At 46.5% G+C, this 22,933-nt stretch overlaps 1 protein-coding gene across 1 annotated transcript in view; it reads right to left on the bottom strand.

The window, feature by feature from the left end:
• Positions 1-10,994: 10,994 nt before the first annotated feature.
• kdm6ba (lysine (K)-specific demethylase 6B, a) overlaps positions 10,995-22,933 on the bottom strand; it is a 35,266-nt gene continuing 23,327 nt past the window's right edge. Inside the window, 14 exon segments of the mRNA XM_052459733.1 lie at positions 10,995-12,478; positions 12,604-12,777; positions 13,079-13,205; positions 14,504-14,645; positions 14,951-15,138; positions 15,396-15,659; positions 15,918-16,102; positions 16,192-16,397; positions 16,887-16,967; positions 16,970-16,991; positions 17,210-17,333; positions 17,541-21,160; positions 21,948-22,511; positions 22,682-22,873. Of these exon segments, the coding sequence (XP_052315693.1) occupies positions 12,455-12,478; positions 12,604-12,777; positions 13,079-13,205; positions 14,504-14,645; positions 14,951-15,138; positions 15,396-15,659; positions 15,918-16,102; positions 16,192-16,397; positions 16,887-16,967; positions 16,970-16,991; positions 17,210-17,333; positions 17,541-21,160; positions 21,948-22,511; positions 22,682-22,873 (5,913 nt within the window). The 3' untranslated portion in view covers positions 10,995-12,454.

Below are 22,933 nucleotides of genomic sequence, written 5' to 3'. Positions count from 1 at the left end.
ACCCTAGCTCTAACCCTAACCCTAGCTCTAACCCTAACCCTAGCTCTAACCCTAACCCTAGCTCCAACCCTAACCCTAGATCCAACCCTAACCCTAGCTCCAACACTAACCCGAGCTCCAACCTTAACCCTAGCTCTAACCCTAACCCTAGCTCCAACCCTAACCCTAGCTCTAACCCTAACCCTAGCTCTAACCCTAACCCTAGCTCTAACCCTAACCCTAGCTCCAACCCTAACCCTAGCTCTAACCCTAACCCTAACCCTAGCTCTAACCCTAACCCTAACCCTAGCTCCAACCCTAACCCCAGATCCAACCCTAACCCTAACTCTAACCCTAACCCTAGCTCTAACCCTAACCCTAACTCTAACCCTAACCCTAGCTCTAACCCTAACCCTAGATCAAACCCTAACCCTAACTCTAACCCTAACCCTGGCTCCAACCCGAATCCCAACCCGAGCTCCAACCGTAACCCATGAGTCTGCAGCAGTGGAAGAGAGCGGTGTGAGAGAGCAGCTTCCCACAGCTCTGATAGTGTTCAGGGATGGGTCCTTGATTCCCACTGAGAATCACCAAGAACCCAGATAAAGAAAGACCAGGAACAGAGGGTGAAGGAGGTACAGAGGATGGATGTCATAACAGTTACGTTACGCAGAGATGCAAAAGATGCTAGCTGGGAAGTCCAGAGTGAACGAGAGAAACGCCACAACATGATGAAAAAGACAATATCAGGAATCACGGATCGGGGGGATAATTGGAAGGATCAATGGAACAAGGGAGGAAAAGGGGGATGAAAGGAGAGAGGGGGCAGACAAAGAACTTCTGAACTGATAAGAGAGAGAGAGTGCAGATCACAGAGTAATTACTGTTGTCTGATCGGATTTTCTCCCTCTCTCCCTCTCTCCCTCTCCCCCTTTCTCTCTGTTCTCGCTCTCTTCTCCCCTTTTGAGCTGGTCAGTATTTATTTACCTTGTAAATAGGGCTTTATCCCTGCTTGCTTCTGATATTTGAGTCTATTTTATCTGTATCTGAGCGGAGAAGAGAGGAGTGAAGGGGCAGGAGGGCATGACTGAGAGACGGGGGATCCAAACAGGCTCAAATAGATGAGTTAGAGATACTGTTGATCTTTACCATCTTTTACTGCACACTTCTACTGGGCTTTACATGTTCATGTTTTTTGCTAGCTTCTATAATGCTTATCCGAACCAAGAAAGAAGAAAATGCCTCATCGGTACCATCTTCCACCACTACGCCCAAGAGCCTGCCTTACAGATGTGTCTGCGTCATACACGGCCTGTGGTTTACGCTTATAAAGGTTGGATTATGTAAGAAGAAGCGGAGGATGAATGAGTCGATGGGATGGGAGGAGGGTGGAAGAGAGGGATGTGGTGGATGCAATTCAATCAGAAGTGTTGCTGAAAGAGAGCGTGTTGGAGAGGGAGTGAGAGAAGAAGAAGTAAGCAAATGGAGAAAATAGCTTCTAAAACAAACTGTCATTGCATCTGTGGCAGGGAATAGTCCAGCTTGAAACCTCTCACTGGTTGATTGGGTAATTGCAGCGTTTACATGTGAAAGTGGCCATTTTTTTTTGTCTGTCCAGCCAACTCTTTCTCAAATAGTCTTGCGGAACCTCCATAGTAGACGTGTACGGTTAAGCAACTCCAGTGTAGATTTGGCCTTGTGTTGTAGGTTATTTTCCGACTGAAAGGTGAATTCATCTCCTAAAGTCTGGTGTAAAGCAGACTGAAGCAGGTTTTCCGCAATGATTTTGTCTGTGTTCAGCTGTTAAGGGAATTTTTTATCAATGATGACTAATTATGTATATATTTCAATCAGGACTGACTAATCAGAATACTATTATGTTACTGTATATGTACTAATCAGAATACTATTCTGTATATGTATGAGTTTTCTTTCTTGATCCCAGTACAGAATATAATGTGTGTGAATGTCGTCAAGAGTTAGAACAATGACTGTCTGTTCCTTGGTAGGAATGAACAATATCTTCAGACTGGCTAGAATGCTTATCTACACGAGAAGGCCTTGGCTCGTAAATTATATTTAATTGGTAGGGAGACGGATGTGGGAAGGCTTGAGATACAGCCTTTGTACTGGAACGGAGATGGCACGGGTTGGTACTGGAACCAATTTGTAAGTCGCTCTGGATAAGAGCGTCTGCTAAATGACTTAAATGTAAATGTAAATGTAATGACGTAATTTTCAGTTTATAACCTGTGGTAACCTGTATCGTGTTCAGTACTCTCGTGAATAAAGGCTGCTATTTGACTTTAAGACCGGGCTCTGTCGATCTCTATAAAATAAGGGTCATACAAATTCTTATGAATTGACAGAGTGTTTAATTTTAATTGGGTATTAAAACAGAGGAATTAAATTCCTGCAACATCAGCTCCACCCCGTTTCTCTCCATCTTGAAAAACTCCCCAATATTTGCTGATGTCAAGCATACCCATACCATGATGCCAGTGGTGGTCGGTGCTGTTTAAGACGAGGGAGGACGATCATTTTTTTGATGAGCTTGGCCTTATTTCTTTCACAGCATGGATGACTGTCATTCATTTTCCATTCACCCAGCTCAACGTAACATCGACAGGTTTAGGCTACTACATGATAGTCAAAGTTTCCCTGTACCCATCATGACGTTGCTACATCCTGGCCTATGAATGAAACTTCACAACATACAGTGCCTTTGGAAAGTATTCAGACCCCTTGACTTTTTCCACATTTTGTTACGTTACAGTCTTTTTCTAAAACAATCCTGATCAATCTACACACAATACCACATAATGACAAAGCCAAAACATCTTTTTAGAAATATTACATTTACATACAGTTGAAGTCGGAAGTTTACATACACTTAGGTTGGAGTCATTAAAGCTCGTTTTTCAACCACTCCACAAATTTCTTGTTAAAAAACTATCGTTTTGGGAAGTCGGTTAGGACATCTACTTTGTGCATGACACAAGTCATTTTTCCAACAATTGTTTACAGACAGATTATTTCACTTATAATTCACTGTAATCACAATTCCAGTGGGTCAGAAGTTTACATACACTAAGTTGACTGTGTCTTTAAACAGCTTGGAAAATTCCAGAAAATGATGTCATGGCTTTAGAAGCTTCTGATAGGCTAATTGACATCATTTGAGTCAATTGGAGGTGTACCTGTGGATGTATTTCAAGGCCTACCTTCAAACTCAGTACCTCTTTTATACAGTGAATTATAAGTGAAATAATCTGTCTGTAAACATCTTGGGAAAATCAAAATAAATCAGCCAAATCAAATCAAATCAAACTTTATTTGTCACTTGCGCCGAATACAACAGGTGTAGTAGACCTTACAGTGAAATGCTTACTTACAGGCTCTAACCAATAGTGCAAAAAAAGGCATTAGGTGAACAATAGGTAAGTAAAGAAATAAACAACAGTAAAAAGACAGTAGCGATGGAGGAAACAGGTACAAATGTATCTATATCCACAGTAAAACAAGTCCTATATCGACATAACCTGAAAGGCCGCTCAGCAAGGAAGAAGCCACTGCTCCAAAACAGCCATAAAAAAGCCAGACTACGGTTTGCAACTGCAAATGGGGACAAAGATTGTACTTTTTGGAGAAATGTCCTCTGGTCTGATGAAACAAAAATAGTGTTACGATAAATGAGTGAAGAGGTGTGGAGTCAGGCGCAGAGAGCAAAAGATGTGGCGAAAAACACGCTTTAATGTCCAGGAAAAATAACATGAACAAAAGAAGGAAAACAAATGATCAGAAATAAAAACGGACAGCGCGAAACCCAAAATGCAAACAAAATACACTCAAACACAGAACAGACGAACAAGCCCGCACGAAACAGAAGCGGGCTGAACAAACTATATATAACCCCACCCTAACAACCAAACAGAAACAGGTGATACCAATCAGACAAAACCAAAGGAACACAGAACAACGGATCGGTGATAGCTAGTAGACCGGCGACGACGACCGCCGAGCGCCACCCGAACAAGAAGGAGAGTCACCTTCGGTAATATTGGTGACAAATAGAACTGTTTGGCCAAAATGACCATCGTTATGTTTGGAGGAAAAAGGGGGAGGCTTGCAAGCCGAAGAACACCATCCCAACCGTGAAGCACGGGGATGGCAGCTACTGTTGAGGCTATTGTAGACCTTCATTGCAAAACAGTGTGTTTTAATCAATTATTTGGTGAAGTGAATATATTTAGTATAGTTTTATCTAAAAAGGATAACTTTTTATGTTTCACTATTTTTATTTCACTGAGGAGGATGGTCGTTCTCTTCCTCCTCTGAGGAGCCCACTGTATGATGCAACCAACACCATGCTTGAAAATGAGGCAGTTAATCAGAGATGTGTTGTGTTGGATTTGTCCCAAACATTAGGCTTTGCATTTAGGCCAAAAAGTGTATTGCATTGTCATTTATTTTTCTTCAGTATAACTTTATTGTCTTGTTGGATACAAGATTTTGAATATTTGAGTTCTGTACATTTGTATTCTTCTTTTCACTCTGTCATTTGTCATTATTGTGTAGTCACGACAAGGTTGTTCATCCATCATAAGTTTTCTCCCATCACAGCCATTGAACTCTGCAACTGTTTGAAAATCACCACTGGCCTCATGGTAACATCCCTGAGCAGTTTAATTCCTGTCCACCCCTCAGAAGGACGACTGTATCTTGATGTGTCTGGGTGGTTTTATATATAATTGTGTGTCTAAAACAATTTCCCCCTTGGAACATTAAAAGTAATTATATTCTAATCCACAACATAATTATTAACTTGACCATGCTTAAATATATATTAGATATATGACTTGTTATTGTTACCCATCTACCAATCACTGCCCTTCTTTATGAGGCTTACAAAAAGAGCTCCCTGGTCTTTATAGTTTAATCTGTGCTTGAAATTCAATACTTGACTGAGGGACCTTACAGTTGTTGTATGTATGGGGGACAGAGGAAGGGTTATCATGTCAACATGTACAGTTGAAGTCAGACGTTTACATACACCTTAGCCAAATACATTCAAGCACAGTTTTCACAATTCCTGACATTTAATCCTAGTAAATATTCCCTGTTTCAGGTCAGCTAGGATCACCACTTTATTTTAAGAATGTGAAATGTCAGAATAATAGTAGAGAGAAAGATTTATTTCAGTTTTTATTTCTTTCATCACATTCCCAGTGGGTCATTGTCTTTAAATTCTTTAACTTGGGTCAAACATTTCGGGTAGCCTTCCACAAGCTTCTCACGATAAGTTGGGTGAATTTTGGCCCATTCCTCCTGACAGAGCAGGTGTAACTGAGTCAGGTTTGTAGGCCTCCTTACTCACACATGCTTTTTCAGTTTTGCCCACACATTTTCTATAGAATTGAGGTCAGGCTTTGTGATGGCCACTCCAATACCTTGACTTTGTTATCCTTAAGCCATTTTGCCACAACTTGGAAGTATGCTTGGGGTCATTGTCCATTTGGAAGACCCATTTGCGACCGACCTTTAACTTCCTGACTGATGTCTTGAGATGTTGCTTCACTATATCCACATTATTTTCTTGCCTCATGGTGCCATCTATTTTGTGAAGTGCACCAGTCCCCCCTGCAGCAAAGCACCCCCACAACATGATGCTGCCACCCCCGTGCTTCACGGTTGGGATGGTGTTCTTCGGCTTGCAAGCCTCCCCCTTTTCCCTCCAAACATAACGATGGTCATTATGGCCAAACTGTTCTATTTTTGTTTCATCAGACCAGAGGACATTTCTCCAAAAAGTACAATCTTTGTCCTCATGTGCAGTTGCAAACCGTAGTCTGGCTTTTTTATGTCGGTTCTGGAGTAGTGGCTTCTTCCTTGCTGAGGGGCCTTTCAGGTTATGTCGATATAGGACTCGTTTTATTGTGGATATAGATACATTTGTACCTGTTTCCTCCAGCATCTTCACAAGGTCCTTTGCTGTTGTTCTGGGATTGATTTGCACTTTTCGCACCAAAGTACATTCATCTCTAGGAGACAGAACACGTCTCCTTCCTGAGTGGTATGACGGCTACGTGGTTCAATGGTGTTTATACTTGCATACTATAGTTTGTACAGATTAACGTGGTACCTTTAGGCATTTGGAAATTGCTCCCAATGATGAACCAGACTTGTGGAGGTCTACAATTTCTTTTCTGAGGTCTTGGCTGATTTCTATTGATTTTCCCATGATGTCAAACAAAGAGGCACTGGGTTTGAAGGTAGGCCTTGAAGTACACCTCCAATTGACTCAAATGATGTCAATTAGCCTATCAGAAGCTTCTAAAGCCATGACATAATTTTCTGTAATTTTCCAAGTTGTTGAAAGTCACAGTCAACTTCGTGTATGTAAACTTCTGACCCACTGGAATTGTGATACAGTGAATTATAAGTGAACTAATCTGTCTGTAAACAATTGTTGGAAAAATGACTTGTGTCATGCACAAAGTAGATGTCCTAACCGACTTCCCAAAACTATAGTTTGTTAACAAGAAGTGTGTGGAGTGGTTGAAAAATGAGTTTTAATGACTCCAACCTAAGTGTATGTAAACTTCCGACTTCAACTGTATTATTTCAACAAGAGTGAATCCGTGTAACTTATGAAGACATTTTAAGCCACATTTTACTCCTGAACTAATTTAGGCTTGCCTGAACAAAGCGGCTGAATACTTGCAACTACTATTTTAGTTCTCACATTCTTGTTAATCTTTTCAAAAATATCAGTTTTCTTCCACTTTCACATTATAGAGTATTTTGAGTAGATTGACAAAAACATTACGACTAAATCCATTTTAATCCCACTTTGTAACATAATAAAATGCCAGGAAATCCAAGGGATATTAATAATTTCGCAAGGCGCTGTATTTATATACACGACAATCTATATTTCATTGATCCTATCTTAGTAATTATAAATGAATAATAGCCTAATTTATAGTCGGTGACCAGCAATAGCTTGGTCAACAATAGCTTCAAAGGCTTTCTAGATTTTCCCATCATTAGTCCAACAACATGATGATCACACTAGTCCCTTGAGCCAGCATTGTGTTGGTGGGGTGTGAGTGTACGGTCACACACACAGACACTGACCATCTGTGGCCATCAGATTGGGGTGGAGTCAAGGGGCTAGGGTTCCGGTCTCGAAGCTAGACAGTTTTGCGTCGGTACTGCAGTTTAACTGACACCTGGCCTAGAAAGACTATTTCCATGTAAAGGTCAGAGGTCAGATTTGAAAATTCCTAATAAGACACTTTAGCGATAATCATTGTGCACAAAACATTTATTGAATTATTCATGTAATTGTCAAATACTTAAAAAAAAACGTTCACAACCGAACATATGAACATTTTATATTTATCCAATGTCTGTCATGTTTGTGGATGAGGTGATGACGTCGCTGCTCCACTCAGTGCTCGTGCGCATGTGATGGTTCGTATACACAGGATGCAACCTGGGTATAGACGGTCCATGAATCGGCATATGTGAACGTGAGTAGATTACCTTGAATACAACGGGCGGACATCTTGGACGCAGTCTCCAGTTCTTATTATACCCTCAGTGGGTGGAGTGGACGGCGGATGCGACTTCCTGTGGAAGCAGGATGTCCTCCATTCTGTCCAGCTTTCCTCCGAACTCGTTGACCTCTTCACACCGGGCCACAGGATGGGACACACTGACATTCCTTCTCTCACTGCGGGACCTGGATTTCTCTAGATTGGTGGATATATGTTTGGTGTTTTTGAAATATGAGGGGCCTTGTCACTTCATTGTCCCTCACGTTGGTATGTGCGTAATTCTCCTGATTGTGTTCGATCAATAATGGATGTAAAAAACCCGATTACTGGTTATTTCATAGTCCATTCCTATACCCTCAGAGAATGCACAGCCAGAAATGTGTTGGTGGGTGGGCTCCCTCCAAAAAAGAGAAGCGTTTGCCGTTCTATAGCTATTCTACACATTTTGTCAAGAGGCCAGACAAAATGTGGCTGTTTTAAAGCAAATCTCTTGCGATGCTAAACATTTTATAATGGGGCAGAAATGAAAATGTGCAGTTTTTTTGGTCATCTCCTGCTATTCTACACATTTTGCCACGAGGCTGAGAGAAAATGTAGCATTTCTAATGCTAAAATATAGGTGTGTTGACTGTGATAAAGGCACTGGATTATGAGCTATCTTGTTTGCTAAATGAACAAATTTAAATAGGCAGTGGAATGGTGCATATAGCTATAGAAGCACAGTGACATATGCCTCAATGCAGTCATAAACTCAGCAAAAAAGAAACGTCCTGACTGTCAACTGCGTTTATTTTCAGCAAACTTAACGTGTAAATATTTGTATATTTGTACATAACAAGATTCAACAACTGAGACATAAACTTAACAAGTTCCACAGACATGTGACTAACACACATTGAATAATGTGTCCCTGAACAAAGGGTGGGTCAAAATCAAAAGTAACAGTCAGTATCTGGTGTGGCCACCAGCTGCATTAAGTACTGCAGTGCATCTCCTCCTCACGGACTGCACCAGATTTGCCAGTTCTTGCTGTGAGATGTTACCCAACTCTTCCAGCAAGGCACCTGCAAGTTTCTGGACATTTCTGGGGGGGAATGGCCCAAACTCTCACCCTCTGATCCAACAGGTCCCAGACGTGCTCAATGGTTTTGAGATCTGGGCTCTTCGCTGGCCATGGCAGAACACTGACATTCCTGTCTTACAGGAAATCACGCACAGAACAAGCAGTATGGCTGGTGGCATTGTCATGCTGGAGGGTTATGTCAGGATGAGCCTGCAGGAAGGGTACCACATGAGGGAGGAGGATGTCTTCCCTGTAACGCACAGCGTTGAGATTGCCTGCAATGACAACAAGCTCAGTCCGATGATGCTGTGACACACCGCCCCAGACCATCACGGACCCTCCACCTCCAAATCGTCCCGCTCCAGAGTACAGGCCTCGGTGTAACGCTCATTCCTTCGACGAAATAAACGCAAATCCGACCATCACCCAAAGTGAGACAAAACCGTGACTCGTCAGTGAAGAGCACTTTTTGCCAGTCCTGTCTGGTCCAGCGACAGTGGGTTTGTGCCCATATGCGACGTTGTTGCCAGTGATGTCTGGTGAGGACCTGCCTTACAACAGGCCTACAAGCCCTCAGTCCAGCCTCTCTCAGCCTATTGCGGACAGTCTGAGCACTGATGGAGGGATTGTGCGTTCCTGGTGTAACTCAGGCAGTTGTTGTTGCCATCCTGTACCTGTCCCGCAGGTGTGATGTTCGGATTTACAGATCCTGTGCAGGTGTTGTTATACGTGGTCTGCCACTGCCAGGACTATCAGCTGTCCGTCCGGTCTCCCTGTAGCGCTGTCTTAGGCGTCTCACAGTACGGACATTGCAATTTATTGCCATGGCCACATCTGCAGTCCTCATGCCTCATTGCAGCATGCCTAAGGCACGTTCACGCAGATGTGCAGGGGCCCTGGGAATCTTTCTTTTGGTGTTTTTCAGTCAGTAGAAAGGCCTCTTTAGTGTCCTAAGTTTCCATAACTGTGACCTTAATTGCCTACCATCTGTAAGTGTCTTAATGACCATTCCACAGGGTGCATGTTCATTAATTGGGAAACAGTGTTTAAACCCTTTACAATGAAGATCTGTGAAGTTATTTGGATTTTAATTAATTATCTTTGAGACAAGGTCCTGAAAAAGGGACGTTTCTTTTTTTTCTGAGTTTGTGGCTTATTGAAGGTGTGGATTTTAGTTATTTTTGGCAACCATGAGAATGAATGTCTTTCCAGTTCTTCTGTTCTGTTATAGGGGGCGGCAGGGTAGCCTAGTGGTTAGAGTGTTGGACTAGTAGCCGGAAGGTTGCAAGTTCAAATCCCCGAGCTGACAAGGTACAAATCTGTTGTTCTGCCCCTGAACAGGCAGTTAACCCGCTGTCATTGAAAATAAGAATTTGTTCTTAACTGACTTGCCTAGTAAAATAAAGGTACATTTTTTAAATATTTCATCAAATCTGACTAAGCCAGTGCACTGCTTGCTATGAATATCTATTGGTGTTTGCATGTTTGGGTAAAAACTAATAATGTCCTGTTTGGAACACAAAGTAAAGAGCATAATTATTATTTAATGTTTTTGCTCAATCTGATTGGGTGGGCTTACACCTCTGCTGTAGTGTCAGTCAGTGGAATTAGCTGAGGGGGAAAATGAAATCTGGACATTGTCATTGAATCCTGTGAGTTCACTGTGATTTCCTGCCCCGTCTTCTGTGTGACAATGTGTGTTTGTTTGGGCCTGCTTTTTTAACCTTGGATGGAATTCACCTTATGGAAACCACTCAATTTTACACAGACACACACACACACACACTCATGTGAAACAAAAGGAACCGTTAGTGATTGACTTGAATGAGGAGACCTCTGCAAGTGCCAGCGATAAGATCTAGCTCGGCTAAGCGATATGAGAGTTCGGGTTGTTATTGTATATGGGCCCAAAGCGTAAATAGAAGATATCCGCTCTCATCCACATCAGTGGTCAGCCTATCAGCCTCAGGCAGGAAGTCAGATAAAAAGGGCTAGATTCAATCTAAATCACTTAAGCGCACTAACGCTGAACTTCAAACTTAAAAGGCAACATTCTATAGTCAAGACTGCTTTCACAGTAAAACGCTGCATATGTCATCCAAGTCAGAAATTACTCTTTTGCAATCAAAATGTACAACGCTTCAGCGATACAGATTGAATCCAGCTCAAAGAGGGGTTTATTCATTGATCTATAGTTCTAGATAGGTTTTATAGGCTACTGCTCTGGACTTTGTTTTCAGATTTGACTGACTGGGATGTTACATGAACAATTGGTGGCTGTATCAGGTGTGAGATGTGGTTTGTCTGCAAAAAACCACTCCTGACAGTCAGTGTTCGCTGTTCAGATGAGGCGTGTACCATCAGAGTTTAAACAATTCAACTATATGCACATTTTTGGCTTCATCAAAAGCGTTTATTTATTAATAAGTCATAGTAAAATGTCACACAAATTCACAAAGTGTTTAAGAAATGTCTGGCTCAGTTTGGTGTGTGTGTGTGTTCTAAAGAGTGCATTTTAAATAAATGACCACAAAGAGAAGGAAAGGGAAGGTATATTGCAACAGGAAAAATAGAATTTATCTTGAAGGAAAAACAAAAATAGTTTATCCGAAAACTGTAGCACCTTTCTATCCCATAAGTCAATATTCCAACAGATTACAATAATATATATATATAAAAAAATACAAAATAAAAGCCCCCTAAAAAGAATGAAAAACTATGACAATTTCCCCCCCACGCATTAAAAAGACCGTCTCCATTCGTCAACTCAACCTCGGCAGTGGATCCTACCAACTACAGGGAAAGTGTAAGTTATATTCATTAGAAATATCATATATATATATAGAACCAGAAGAAGCACCAGAGAACCTTGTCCTCCCATAACACACCCTTTCAGTTGTTACAGAGGACTTTCAAACCCTAATAAAAGTAAGGGGAGAACATTGACATCCTATAAATATAAGAAACATTTTAAATTAAAAAAAGAAATGTACAATGTAAAATCCAGAAGAAAAATTATAAATCTGTATATTAAGCAAAAAACTAACAAAATCAGAGGTACAAAACGATGCAAAAATGGAAGCAATTCATTAAAACAAAAAGACCTGATGTACTCCTAAAGAGTTGTGACAATTGACTCTTTCGCGTTCCCGTGGAAATAAACATTATACATTTGTAAAAACACAACACATACAAGAGTAAGAAAGACTAAACAGAAAATCTAAAAAAAAGACTTTAAAACCCGTATGTTTCTAAGCATTTCAAACAATTGTATTTTTATTGTGTCTCCTTATTCTTAATGCTTTTAGACAAAAAATGCATCTTATTTATCTTCTAAATACAAGTCACAAGGCCAATGTGGTATATATCTAGGGCTGATCTAGTCTCAAAAGAAAATACGTTATTTTAGAAAAACAAACAAACAGCACCCCACATAAAATACACAGCATTTACAAATTTCAGAATTCATGATTAAAAAAAAAAAAGATATGGAAATACTAAAATTCATGCCATTGATAACTGTCAACCCTTTGTTGCTTGTTCACAATGGCAACTAGCACCAACTGCCTTTCCATTTTTTTCAAGTCCTCCGGAAACCAGAACGCTGCTCATGAACAGTCTACAACAAGGGTAAACTGGCATTTGATTGGCGGTTCGGTTTTGTAAACAGTGATGAGTAGTAAACTGGTTTTCGATTGGCTGTTTGATCGGCAAGTATTAGCAGTAGTAAAAACATCTTAAATAACGAAGGGGGGGAAAAAAAAAGAAGTTTTTTTTTAAAGATGTTAAGTCCTGTCTGGCAGGAGTTTTGGTTATGGCTGTGAGACGTGGAGAGGGAGGAGCTTTATCACCGTGTACTCGGGCCTGCAGTCTGGAGAGAGGAGACAGAAGTGGAAACGTTACATCTGCTGTCCTCAGGTTGTTAGGCAGACTGACACCGATTTCCTGGTATGCAGGTACCCGTCTTATAAGAAAAGGGTGTGTGTGTGTCCTCACCAGGCTGAATGCGTCGTAGGTACTCATTAGCTCCTCCATGCGGTACTGCTCCAAAACCACTACGTTGTTGGAGAGGCTGGGGTTTCTCTGGCGGGCACAGTCCTCACAGTGGACCACGTAGGTCTTCCTGCTGCCACTCTCAGACGTCACGAACAGCAGGTCAAACACCTCCACCTGGTGGACAGAAGATATATACACACAGATACTCAGTACACAAGTAAAGGGCTTTGTCTTGTAACGAATGGGGAGGAATTGAATGCAGGCCGAAGCAACCATGACGGAAGATTGGGGGGGCGGGGGTTTGAAGTAATGTGGTATCAGAAGAGCGATGGGCTCTGACTGTGGTAAGTGTGTGTGTATGTTTTGAGTTCAGTTAGAAGGTGTTTTGGTGCTGGCAGACCGAGGATAAAACATGAGGTTGGGGGTTTTGCATTGAGAGGGCAGCAGGTAGATACTGGGTAGAAGTACTACTCACATCACACTCGTTGCAGTAGTAAGCTGGTTCGTCCTTCACTCGGCTCTGGTAGGAGATCTTCTTCCCTGCTGCTACCAGCTGGTCTCGCAGAACCTGGATGTGCTTGATGGACTGCAGGAGGCAGTGCCTGGGTGAGCGAGTGAGTGATGAGGTTAGGATACAGGTATGAAGAGGACCGAGAGTTTTCCTGGTCACATGACCTGTCGAGGTAAAACTCTGGTCCAACACAGTGATAGTGTGTCCCTGTCATGACACTGCAACCCTTATTAAACAGAACACAAGTTAGTAGCATAATCACAATCTGACCTATTGACCTGTATCCTTTGTAACTAATATACAGTGGCAAGATAAAGTATGTGAACCCTTTGGAATTACCTGGATTTATGCATAAATTGGTCCTCAAATTTGATCTGATCTTCATCTAAGTCACAACAATAGACAAACATAGTATGCTTAAACTAATAACACATTTCTGCATTTCTTGTCTATATTGAATAGATAATTTAAAACGTTCACATTGTAGGTTGTAAAAAGTATGTGAACCCCCCTGGGAAGGGTTTACAAAAGTATCTCTAAAAGCCTTGACGATGCAAAATATTCTGTGGACAGACAAAACTACATTTGAGTTGTTCGGAAGGAACACACAACACTGTATGGAGAAAAAAAAAAGCACAGCAGACCAACATCAAAACCTCATCCCAACTGTAAAGTATGGTGGAGGGAGCATCACGGTTTGGGGCTGTTTTGCTGCCTCAGGGCCTGGACAACTTGCTATCATCAACGGAAAAAATTAATTCCCAAGTTTATCAAGACATTTTACAGGAGAATGTAAGGCTACCTGTCCGCCAATTGAAGCTCAACAGAAGTTGGGTGATTCAACAGGACAACAACCCAAAACACAGAAGTAAATCAACAGAATGACTTCAGAAGAAAATGCGCCTTCTGGAGTGGCCCAGTCAGAGTCCTGACCTAAACCTGATTGAGATGCTGTGGCATGACCTCAAGAGAGCAGATCACACCAGACATCACAAGAATATTGCTGAACTGAAACACTTTTGTAAAGAGGAATGGTCCAAAATTCCTCCTGTCCGGTGTGTGAAGGTCTGATCCGCAACTACAGAGAACGTTTGGTTGAGGTTATTGCTGCCAAAGGAGGGTCAACCAGTTATTCAATCCAAGGGTTCACACCCTGCACTGAGAATGCGTATACAGTGTATTCAATAAAAGACATGAAAACACATAATTGCTTGTGTATTATTAGTTTAAGCAGGCTGTGTTTGTCTCTTGTTGTGACCGAGATCAGTTCAAATGTTATGACCAATTTACACAGAAATCCAGGTATCTCCAAAGGGTTCACATACTTTTTCTTGCCATTGTAGAGCCACCAATCAACCGGAAGACACGTCCATCAGTCTGAATACTCACTTGATCATCTTGTATGTGTCGGGGTCGGTGACCTTGACGGTGCGGGCCACGTTCCAGGACACGTGGATCATGGGGACAATGGACTTGACCTTCTTGACCTCGTTCCACTCAAACCTCTCCAGGGCCAGCTGGTACTGGTAGGCTACAGGGAGGATAAGGTGCCATTATAGTAGTGACATATATACATATATTTTTTTTAAAAATAGGTCAACATTAGTCCTCTACTTATGAGTCTCATTAGTGTGGATATGAACCGGGGGTCGTCGCCCTGAAGTTCAAAACTCCCAAGGCAAAATGACTGACCGAGACCAACAGATCCATAAAATAACACTAAACACTCAAGTCAAGAAACAGCTCTACTGCAACGCGTTTCAGTGGATAGTGGAGTGAAAGGTCTGCAGCCGCAGCAAGACTAATGTAGGCGTCTGTGTCAGGGAGTTCACGTACAGTTGAGTGGGCCCACGTTCCAGGCGATGTTGTTGCACCAGCCCACAGCCTGGACCCAGTGGACGGTCCCTGCGTTGATCCACACCAGGTCCCCGGGCCTCTGAATGAAGCGGTACACGGGGATGTTGGATCGGTACAGGTCCTCCAGAACAGGCCACCAGGAACCAGTCAGGTAGTCTACTCCGTGCCTTAAGGAGGGGGGGGGAGAGAGATACGGGGGTAAGATCCTCTGAGGTAGTGGATGATAACGTTGGGAGAATGGTAAACTTAAGTAGATGAGACGCCTGTGCTATTTCACATTCTTACGGCGTACGGTCTTGAAAGCTACTCTCAAGTGACTCGGGAAGCGCAGATTCAAAAACTGACGAGGAATATATTCTTGTACCTCGTCATCATCAGCGCATTCAAGGAATCGCGGTACAAGCATCAACCCGACGCAACTTACTTTTCACAGAAGTCGTCGATGGCCGGCCAGTAGTTTTCGTGCACGGAGAACCACTCGCAGTCTCCAGGCCCAATGTTGACGTTGACAGAGCAGAAGTTGTTGTTCTCCTGGTGGCCAGGCGTGCGGCTCCCGGGGACCTTCATGTAGAGCTGGACAGTGTTCATGCCCAGGATGGTGTGTCCGACGTGGCTCAGCATGTTGCCGCTGGACGCCACGCGCATGAAGGCCGGAAGCTTCTGGAGCTCCTGCAGCTGGGCCTTCCACCTGGGAGAGGGTTATTGTGAGTTTCAAATTGTCCAACAAAACACAACATCTGAGCAGCAGTATTGGCGTCGATGCGATCATCACTAAGGCGCTTATGTACTATAGACAATAGACGTTTAGGGGAGGGGTTTTTGTAATAATGTAATACTAAGACCTGACCACTAGGGGTCCGCAAAAACAAAGAGGAAAGTTCTGGAAGAAATGGGAAAAGTTCCACGTGTTCTATGCGGTAATACAATGCATCCATCTCCAGCTTACCTCTTGGGGTCTGACAGGTCAATGTTGGTGCCAAACTTGATTATCTTCCCCACTGGTTTCTGTTCAGTACTTGTAGCATCTTTACTTGTGGGTTCTTTGCTAGGTGTCTCAGGGCTGGTCTCCTTACTCGTCTTCTCCTTGTCTTCCTCATCTTCCTCAGCCTCTTCATCACTACCCTTCTCCTCCTGAAGACACAGAAAGGGATAAGGTAGAAGTAAGTAAGAGGTGTGTGTAAGTAAGAGGTGTGTGTGTGTGTGTCGAGTCTGGTCTGTACCTGCAGACTCTCCTGGAAGGATGAAGCCTGGTACTGGGCGTACTTGGCAATGGTGGTGTGTGAGCGGCTGCTCTCGCAGGGCCAGGTCTGCCCCGTGCCGCTGGGGTCCCAGTTCTCATCAGCAGGCTGCTGTACCTGGGTCCTCACCTCCACAGCATGCTCAGAGTTAGCATCTACCAGAGACTTCGTGGAGAACAGACCCAGGTCTGAGAGGAGAGGGAGAAAAGGGGTTTAATATACAAACATACTAAAGGATGACATGGTATGGCCTAAAGGGAGCAGGTTGAAGTTTGGTCCTGGAGGCAGAACTGAGCAATTGCCCCTTGGATAAGCCAGCTTCAAAAAGTCAAAATTGGCTATATTGTACAGATTTATAAAAACAACAAAATGTGCTTTTTGTCTCAAGTTACAGTCAGGCATTAGGGTTCCCAGTGTGGTTAAGGTTAGGTTTATATCATGACTTTGTGGCTGTGCCAAGCTAGCGACCACTCTGCAGAGCTGCCTTCAGAACAAGATTCATGACGGAAAAACTCTAACCTGAATAAAGAGACTCCCAAAAGCAATGGTACCAAGTCCTGTGATTACTCTAACGTGTGGTAGATAGTGTGTTTATGTCGGGGTTAAATAAATGATTGATAACATAGTCTGTGTGTGTGTGTGTGTGTGTGTGTGTGTGTGTATATATAAAAACTCACTGAGTCGTAGGGACCCGGCCAGTCCTCTGATGACAGTAACAGGGTTCTTGGGGTCTGTACAGAACTGCAGTAGTACAGGGAGAGGGCATCTCTCTTACTCTCCAACTAGAGAGGGGGAAAGAGAACCGAAGAGTAAGTACCGTCACAAATAGCAGGTGCATCTTTCTACCAGAAGAGGGCAGCACAGGCATACATAAAGGCATCCTAATACACACTTTCAAAGAGAAAGCAAGAGGGTGAAATGAGAAAAATCGAATAGAGTGAAGGTCAAATTAGCTACAGTAACCGGTGGTTCGTGTTATGGCGAATGACGATCGACTTACATAGATGCTGGGCGTGGGGGGGTTGAGTTTATCCCGTGGGAGGGGCTCTGTAGTAAATAGCGGCTTGACAGAGAACGCAGGGAGCAGGTAGGACTCTCTGAACTTCCCCTTCACCCTCGCACCCCTGAGGCAGGGAGAGAGAGACAAATGTTAAGCGCAAACACCGTCACAAACTGTAGCAATAAGTTAGCTTAGTCTTTTAAAGAAATGGATTAACTAGAATGTAACTCCCTCTTAACTTCTCATTGGTAATCCCCCCACCTCGCTCACTCACTCACTACACCCCTGCCTTGTTCACGCCTCCATCCCTCTCTCTCTCCTCCATACTCACTTGCAGGCCCTGATGACCTCTGCGGCGGTGTTCTCGATGCTGATCTCCTCCAGGGGTGTCCGCTTCTCCTCCACCTCAGAGGCGATGAACGTCTCTCGGTCGCCACTCTCCACCTTGATCAGCCTGATCTTCAGCTCCTTGGGCGGCCCGTCCGACAGGGCCTTCAGCTTCATGAAGTCAGCAGCTGAACCCTGCAGCGTTGATCCAGCCCCTCTGTCCGGAGAAGCAGACAGGACTCCTGAACTTCTTTCACTTCTACTACGGGACGCCCATTCGGAGGTTTCACCTTCGCTGGTGGACCCAGCCTCCTTCCTCCTCATGTCGGCGCGAACGCGGTCGCGGTCCTTCTCCCGGATCTCCTTACGCTGAAGGTCCAGGTTCCCGAGGATCCGCCGGTGGTCCTTCTTCTCCTTGTGCCTGTGCCGCTTCGAACTGGAACTGGAGGAGGAGGAGTGAGAGGACGAAGAGGAGGAGGAGGACATCTCGTCTCGTTTCTCTCTCGGCTTTTTCTTCCCCTCTTTCCTCTCCCCGTGCTTATTGCTCCGGCCGGGTTTCCTCTCCTTCTCTCGGTGTCGTTCCCGCTCTCTCTCGGGCTTGTGGTGCCTGGCCTCATGTTTGAGCTCAGTCTTGGTCCTGTCGGAGGGGTTCTTTCTGGGGAGGGAGCTGGAGTGTCGGGTCAGGAGAACCTCACAGCTTCGGCCCAGCTCGGCCAGAGAAGACTCGGAGATGGTTGTAAGCGTGGCCTCTTCCTTGGGCTCCATCTTGATTGGTTGTGTAGAGGTATAACACTTGGGCTCCACCCTCGTGGAATGGAGCCTCTTCTCCATGGCCTCTCTCCCATCTCTCCAGATATCAGGCTCCTCCATCTTGATATTGACCTGTCTCTTTGCCTCCCAGCTGGAGGGGGAGTGTGGGCGGGTCTTTAGGGGAGGTGCCGTAGACGGCGTGAAGCCTGGGTGATTGGTGGAATCCGAGGTGGGGGAGGTGCTATTCTGCTGCTGTTGGATGTCGGGACCCAGAGAGAGGGAGGAGGAGTACTTCAGTCCCCCCAGAGCAGAGGGGGGCGGGCGGCCAAACGGACCTCCTCGGTAGGCATACTTCTGGCTCTCCAGGGCGGCCTGAGACTTGAAGGTGCTGCTCACCCCCGTCTGGTGGAGGTGGGGCCTCTGGGGCGGGGGAGGGGAACTGGACGGGGTCTCCGACTCATCTTCCTCATCCTCGTCATCACCCTCGCTCTTCACAGGCTCCGGGAGACCGTAGAGTTTAGCCAGATCGCTGTGGCTGTAGTTAGTCCCTGACTGGGGGTCGGAGTTGAGGGGGACGGCTGGCTCGTGGAGCTCCAAAGCGGGTTTCAGGGCGAGACAACCCTCCTCGTCTTCCTCGTTGATGGAGGAGGTCCGGCTGCAGGGGGAGGCCAGGGAACCCTGTCGGCTCAGTACAGGGGGGCTGGCGTGGACGTTCGTCCCAACAAAGTCGTCCTGCGGTTGCTGATTGGGCGCTGGGATGAGGTCCGGGGCGCACAGATAGCTCTTGGCCGGCGGCATAGCAGAGAAGGCATTTATGATGGTCTCCCTAGCACCGTTCCGGTCGCTGCAGTACAGAGATTCCTCCTCTTTCTTGATGGACTCATCCAGCATGGCCATGATGTTGGCCAGACCGTCCGGGAGTAACGTTGAGAGCTCCAAGGGTTCCTCCTCAAACTGGGCGCTGTCGGAGTCGCCGCTGTTACTGCTGCTAGTGCTGCAACCCAGGCTGCCTAGGCCTCCGCTGGGCATGCGCTTGTTGGGGAGGCCCCCTGTGCTGGACGTGCTGCTGCTGATCCTGGAGGTGCTGGGCCTAGACGAAAGGCTATCCCTGGGGAATGCCTGGAAGAGTTTGGGGGGCTCTCGGAGGGTGACCGTGCTGGAGGTGTGGAGGGGATCCACAGCGCCCATCGCTCCCCCTCGGGTCTGCTGACTATCGTTCTCCTTGGGATGGGGGGTGTCTTTGGATGGGCGGGGGGAGGCACCTTGTGTCAAGGTCTTATTTGAGGGGTGGTTGGGGTAAAAGGGCCCCGATGAGGTCAGGGCGTTGTTCCCTGAGGTGACGTTACTAGTGTGTAATAACGAGGGGGGGGTTTCACCCCACATCTCTCTCTGCCTCTGCTTCTCCCTGGCGTACTCCGTCTGGGGGGTGAGAGGGGGCGGCCGTGACATCTCCAGGGGGGCGGGAGGTGGTGGTGCCTGGCCTGGGGGACAAGGGGGAGCCCCGCCCCGGCTCAGCCAGGGGTAGGGGGGCGAGGAGGATGACTGTCTGGGGGTGGGTGGGACAAAGGAGGAGACGGTGGACAGGCGAGGAGGTGGAGGAGCAGAGGAGTTGCCGGACAGGAGTCTCTCCAGACTCTCGATGGCAGACTCCTCTCTTCTTTTATTACTCCGGCTCATCTCCTCCTCCACCTTCCTCCTCTCCTCCTCTTTCATCAACTCAGTCCTCCTCTTCCTCTCCTCTTCCTCTCGTTCCCTCACCGAATCCCTCCTCTTCCTTTCCTCTTGCTCTTTTTCCCATTCCCTTCTTTTCTTCTCCTCTTCCACTCTCTCCATCTCTCTCCTCTTCCGCTCTTCCTGCTCTCTCTCCCACTCCCTCCTCTTCCTCTCTTCCTGCTCCCTCTCCCTCCTCTTCCGCTCTTCCTGCTCTCTCTCCCACTCCCTCTTCCTCTCTTCCTGCTCCCTCTCCCTCCTCTTCCGCTCTTCCTGCTCCCTCCTCTCCTCGGCCTGCATATGACCCTGGAGCTCAGCATCCAGTTTATCCAGAGCCTCCTCCATGGACTGGGGGGCTGAGGGTGGAGGTGGCTGGGGTCGAGAATTTAGATACCCCTTGGCTGAGGAGGTGGTGGTAGCCTGGGGGGCAGGCTGGGCACAGAGTCTGGAGTAGGAGGGGCTGGAGGCTGGCTGGGGGGCAGAGCTGACAGTGTGGGGTTGTGGCATGGGGCGGTGCAGGGGTGAGCTAGTGACCTCAGTCTGGGTGAGGGGGCTGGGGTGAGACCCCCTGCTGGTGATGACGCTCTCCCCTGCCCTCTGGTGTCCTGAGAATGACGAAGAGGAGGAGGATGAAGAGGAGGCCGGAGTGCCATCCGGATCAGACCGTCCATAGTAAGACTTCCCCTGGACAGACTGTTGGTGGTGCTGGCTAGGGAACTGCTGCTGCTGGGGCCTGGGTGGCGCCCGGTGTGGGTGGTTGGCAGTGCCCGCGTGGGCTCCCTGATACCCTGGGTGCAGCATGGGGTGGATGGGGCTCCTCTCTGGGTCTCTCTCCAGCTGAGACGCAGCTGAGGACTGGTGGGGCAGTGACATCGTCTCCCTGCCTCTCCTACAGGTGCTGTTAGTAGAACACACAGCAGGTGGTGCTGTGATCACAGTGGAGAGTGCAGGTCCAGTAATACTACTACTGTTGTTGTAGCGGTTGTTTTGGGACTGTGAGCAGAGGGCCTGGGGGGTGGAGATGATGACGGGGGTTCTGGTTGGAACCTGAGGGGAGCTGATGTGGGGGTGCTGATGGTGTTGGAGGGACGCGGGACCCCGGGTCTCCCCAGCCTGGTTCTGCTGCCCCTGAGGTACCAGCCCTGCCCTGTAGTGACCCGACTCCTGCAGGGAGAAACAGAGACATGCTAGATTAATGCACTGGAGATTGAGAGCTATAGATCCAGTATGCGCCCCAAATGGCACCCTATTCCCTATATAGTGCACTACATTTGACCAGATTTGAGGCACAACCGTACACTTCCTAGTGTTTCCTAGCAAAAAGTAATTTGATACACTGATAATGATACAGATAAAAAAAAAGGACATACTTTACACTTCCAAGTCCATTGTTAATTTAACATTAGAAACCGGCTGGTTGGAGGTCTGAATGCTGATTGGCTAAACGCTGTGGTATATCAGACCGTATACCATGGGTATGACAAAAACAAAAAAAATATTTTCTGCACTAATTACATTGGTAATCAGTTTATAAGAGCAATAAGGTACCTTGGGGTTTGTGGTATATGGCCAATATACCACGGTTCAGAGCTGTGTCCAGGCACTCTGCGCTGCGTCGTGCATAAGAACAGCCCTTACCCGCGGTATGTAGGCCGTATACCACATCCCCCTCGGGCCTTATTGCTCAATTAACTAAGCCCAATCAATTCCAAACTGAACGCTCTGCTAAATCACATTTGGCCCATAGCTGGGTAAAATGTGACTTGTTCCCGATCTCTTCAGGTCTACATTAACTGCGTAGGGGGTAGTGAGCTGGCCGGGCGTCAATTCAGAATGTTGCAAATAATTAGTGAATAAGGGGGAGATCACATGATAATCCAACCTTAACAAAAGGAGAAGAGTTAGTAGCAGTGGAGTGCAACATTCGCTCTGCCGGGAACCTGGGACTCACCAGGGGGTGGTTGTTTTGTGGCCTGCCCTGCCCCTGTCCCTGGGGCCTCCAGGCCTCATGGTGGGAGGGACTGGGGTTGTGCTGCTGAGGTACTGCTGTGCTGCTAGCAGGGGGGTGGGGGGCAGTGTGGCCCAGCCCGGGGTGGGGCTGGAAGTGGGGGTTGTGGCTGTAAGGCACGCCGGTGTGGTTTGCTGGTGAGGGTTGGGGGGGCTCCCTACTGTCCCTGTCCCCCCTTGCTGGAGGTTGGTGGTGGTGAGGAGGCGGATGGTTGTTGACTCCCCTACCCCCAGTGGTAGGGCCTCTCTGGGGGGTAGGAGGACCTCCCCTGGGCTCCATCCCCATGCGGGGCGGGGCTGGTTGTTTAGGGTACTGCGGGTGAGAGCTGTGGGGGTTGTTGTGGGGGGGTTGATTGAGGGCCTGAGGTGAGAATGAGGGCTTGTGGGGTGGGTGGGGCCCGCTGTGCCTCTGAGGGTAGCCTCCCGGGGAGGAGGTGAGGGGTGGGGAGATGGGCGAGGGGGCGGGAGGTTTGTAGGTGTAGCCGCCCATGCAGGACTTGACTGACTCCTGTTAGCAGAGAGAAAGAGAGAGAGGATTAACATTATGGCTCAGAATGTGGGAAAGCCAGGGGAGCCGAGATAACCTGACATTCCAAACATCAAATAAAATGTGCTGTAAAGCTACATTCCATCTCGTCACGTTCTTGATATAGAGCAGCAAGTGTTAAGTGTTCTTACGGCACGGACCTGGAACTCAGGGGAACCGTTCTTGCGTTCGGGCTGGGCCCGGGGGGCGCCACTCGCCTTGTGCATGGGGTTCCAGAAAGCAGGTTTGGGTGGAGGAGGGGGGTAGTGGGACGGGGGCTGCTGCTGTGGGGGCAGGGGGTGCCCTCCTGGGCCAGAGAACCTCTGTATGCCTGGGTGTGGAACCTGGAGAGAGCAGGGTTTAGGTACTACACCATATCCCATCTAACCAACATGGTCAAATAA

This window comes from Oncorhynchus keta, chromosome 13 (assembly GCF_023373465.1).
Source record: "Oncorhynchus keta strain PuntledgeMale-10-30-2019 chromosome 13, Oket_V2, whole genome shotgun sequence".
Classification (NCBI taxonomy): Eukaryota; Metazoa; Chordata; class Actinopteri; order Salmoniformes; family Salmonidae; genus Oncorhynchus; species Oncorhynchus keta.
The sequence above is the reverse complement of the archived record's forward strand: the minus strand, read 5'-3'. Positions and strand labels throughout refer to the sequence as shown.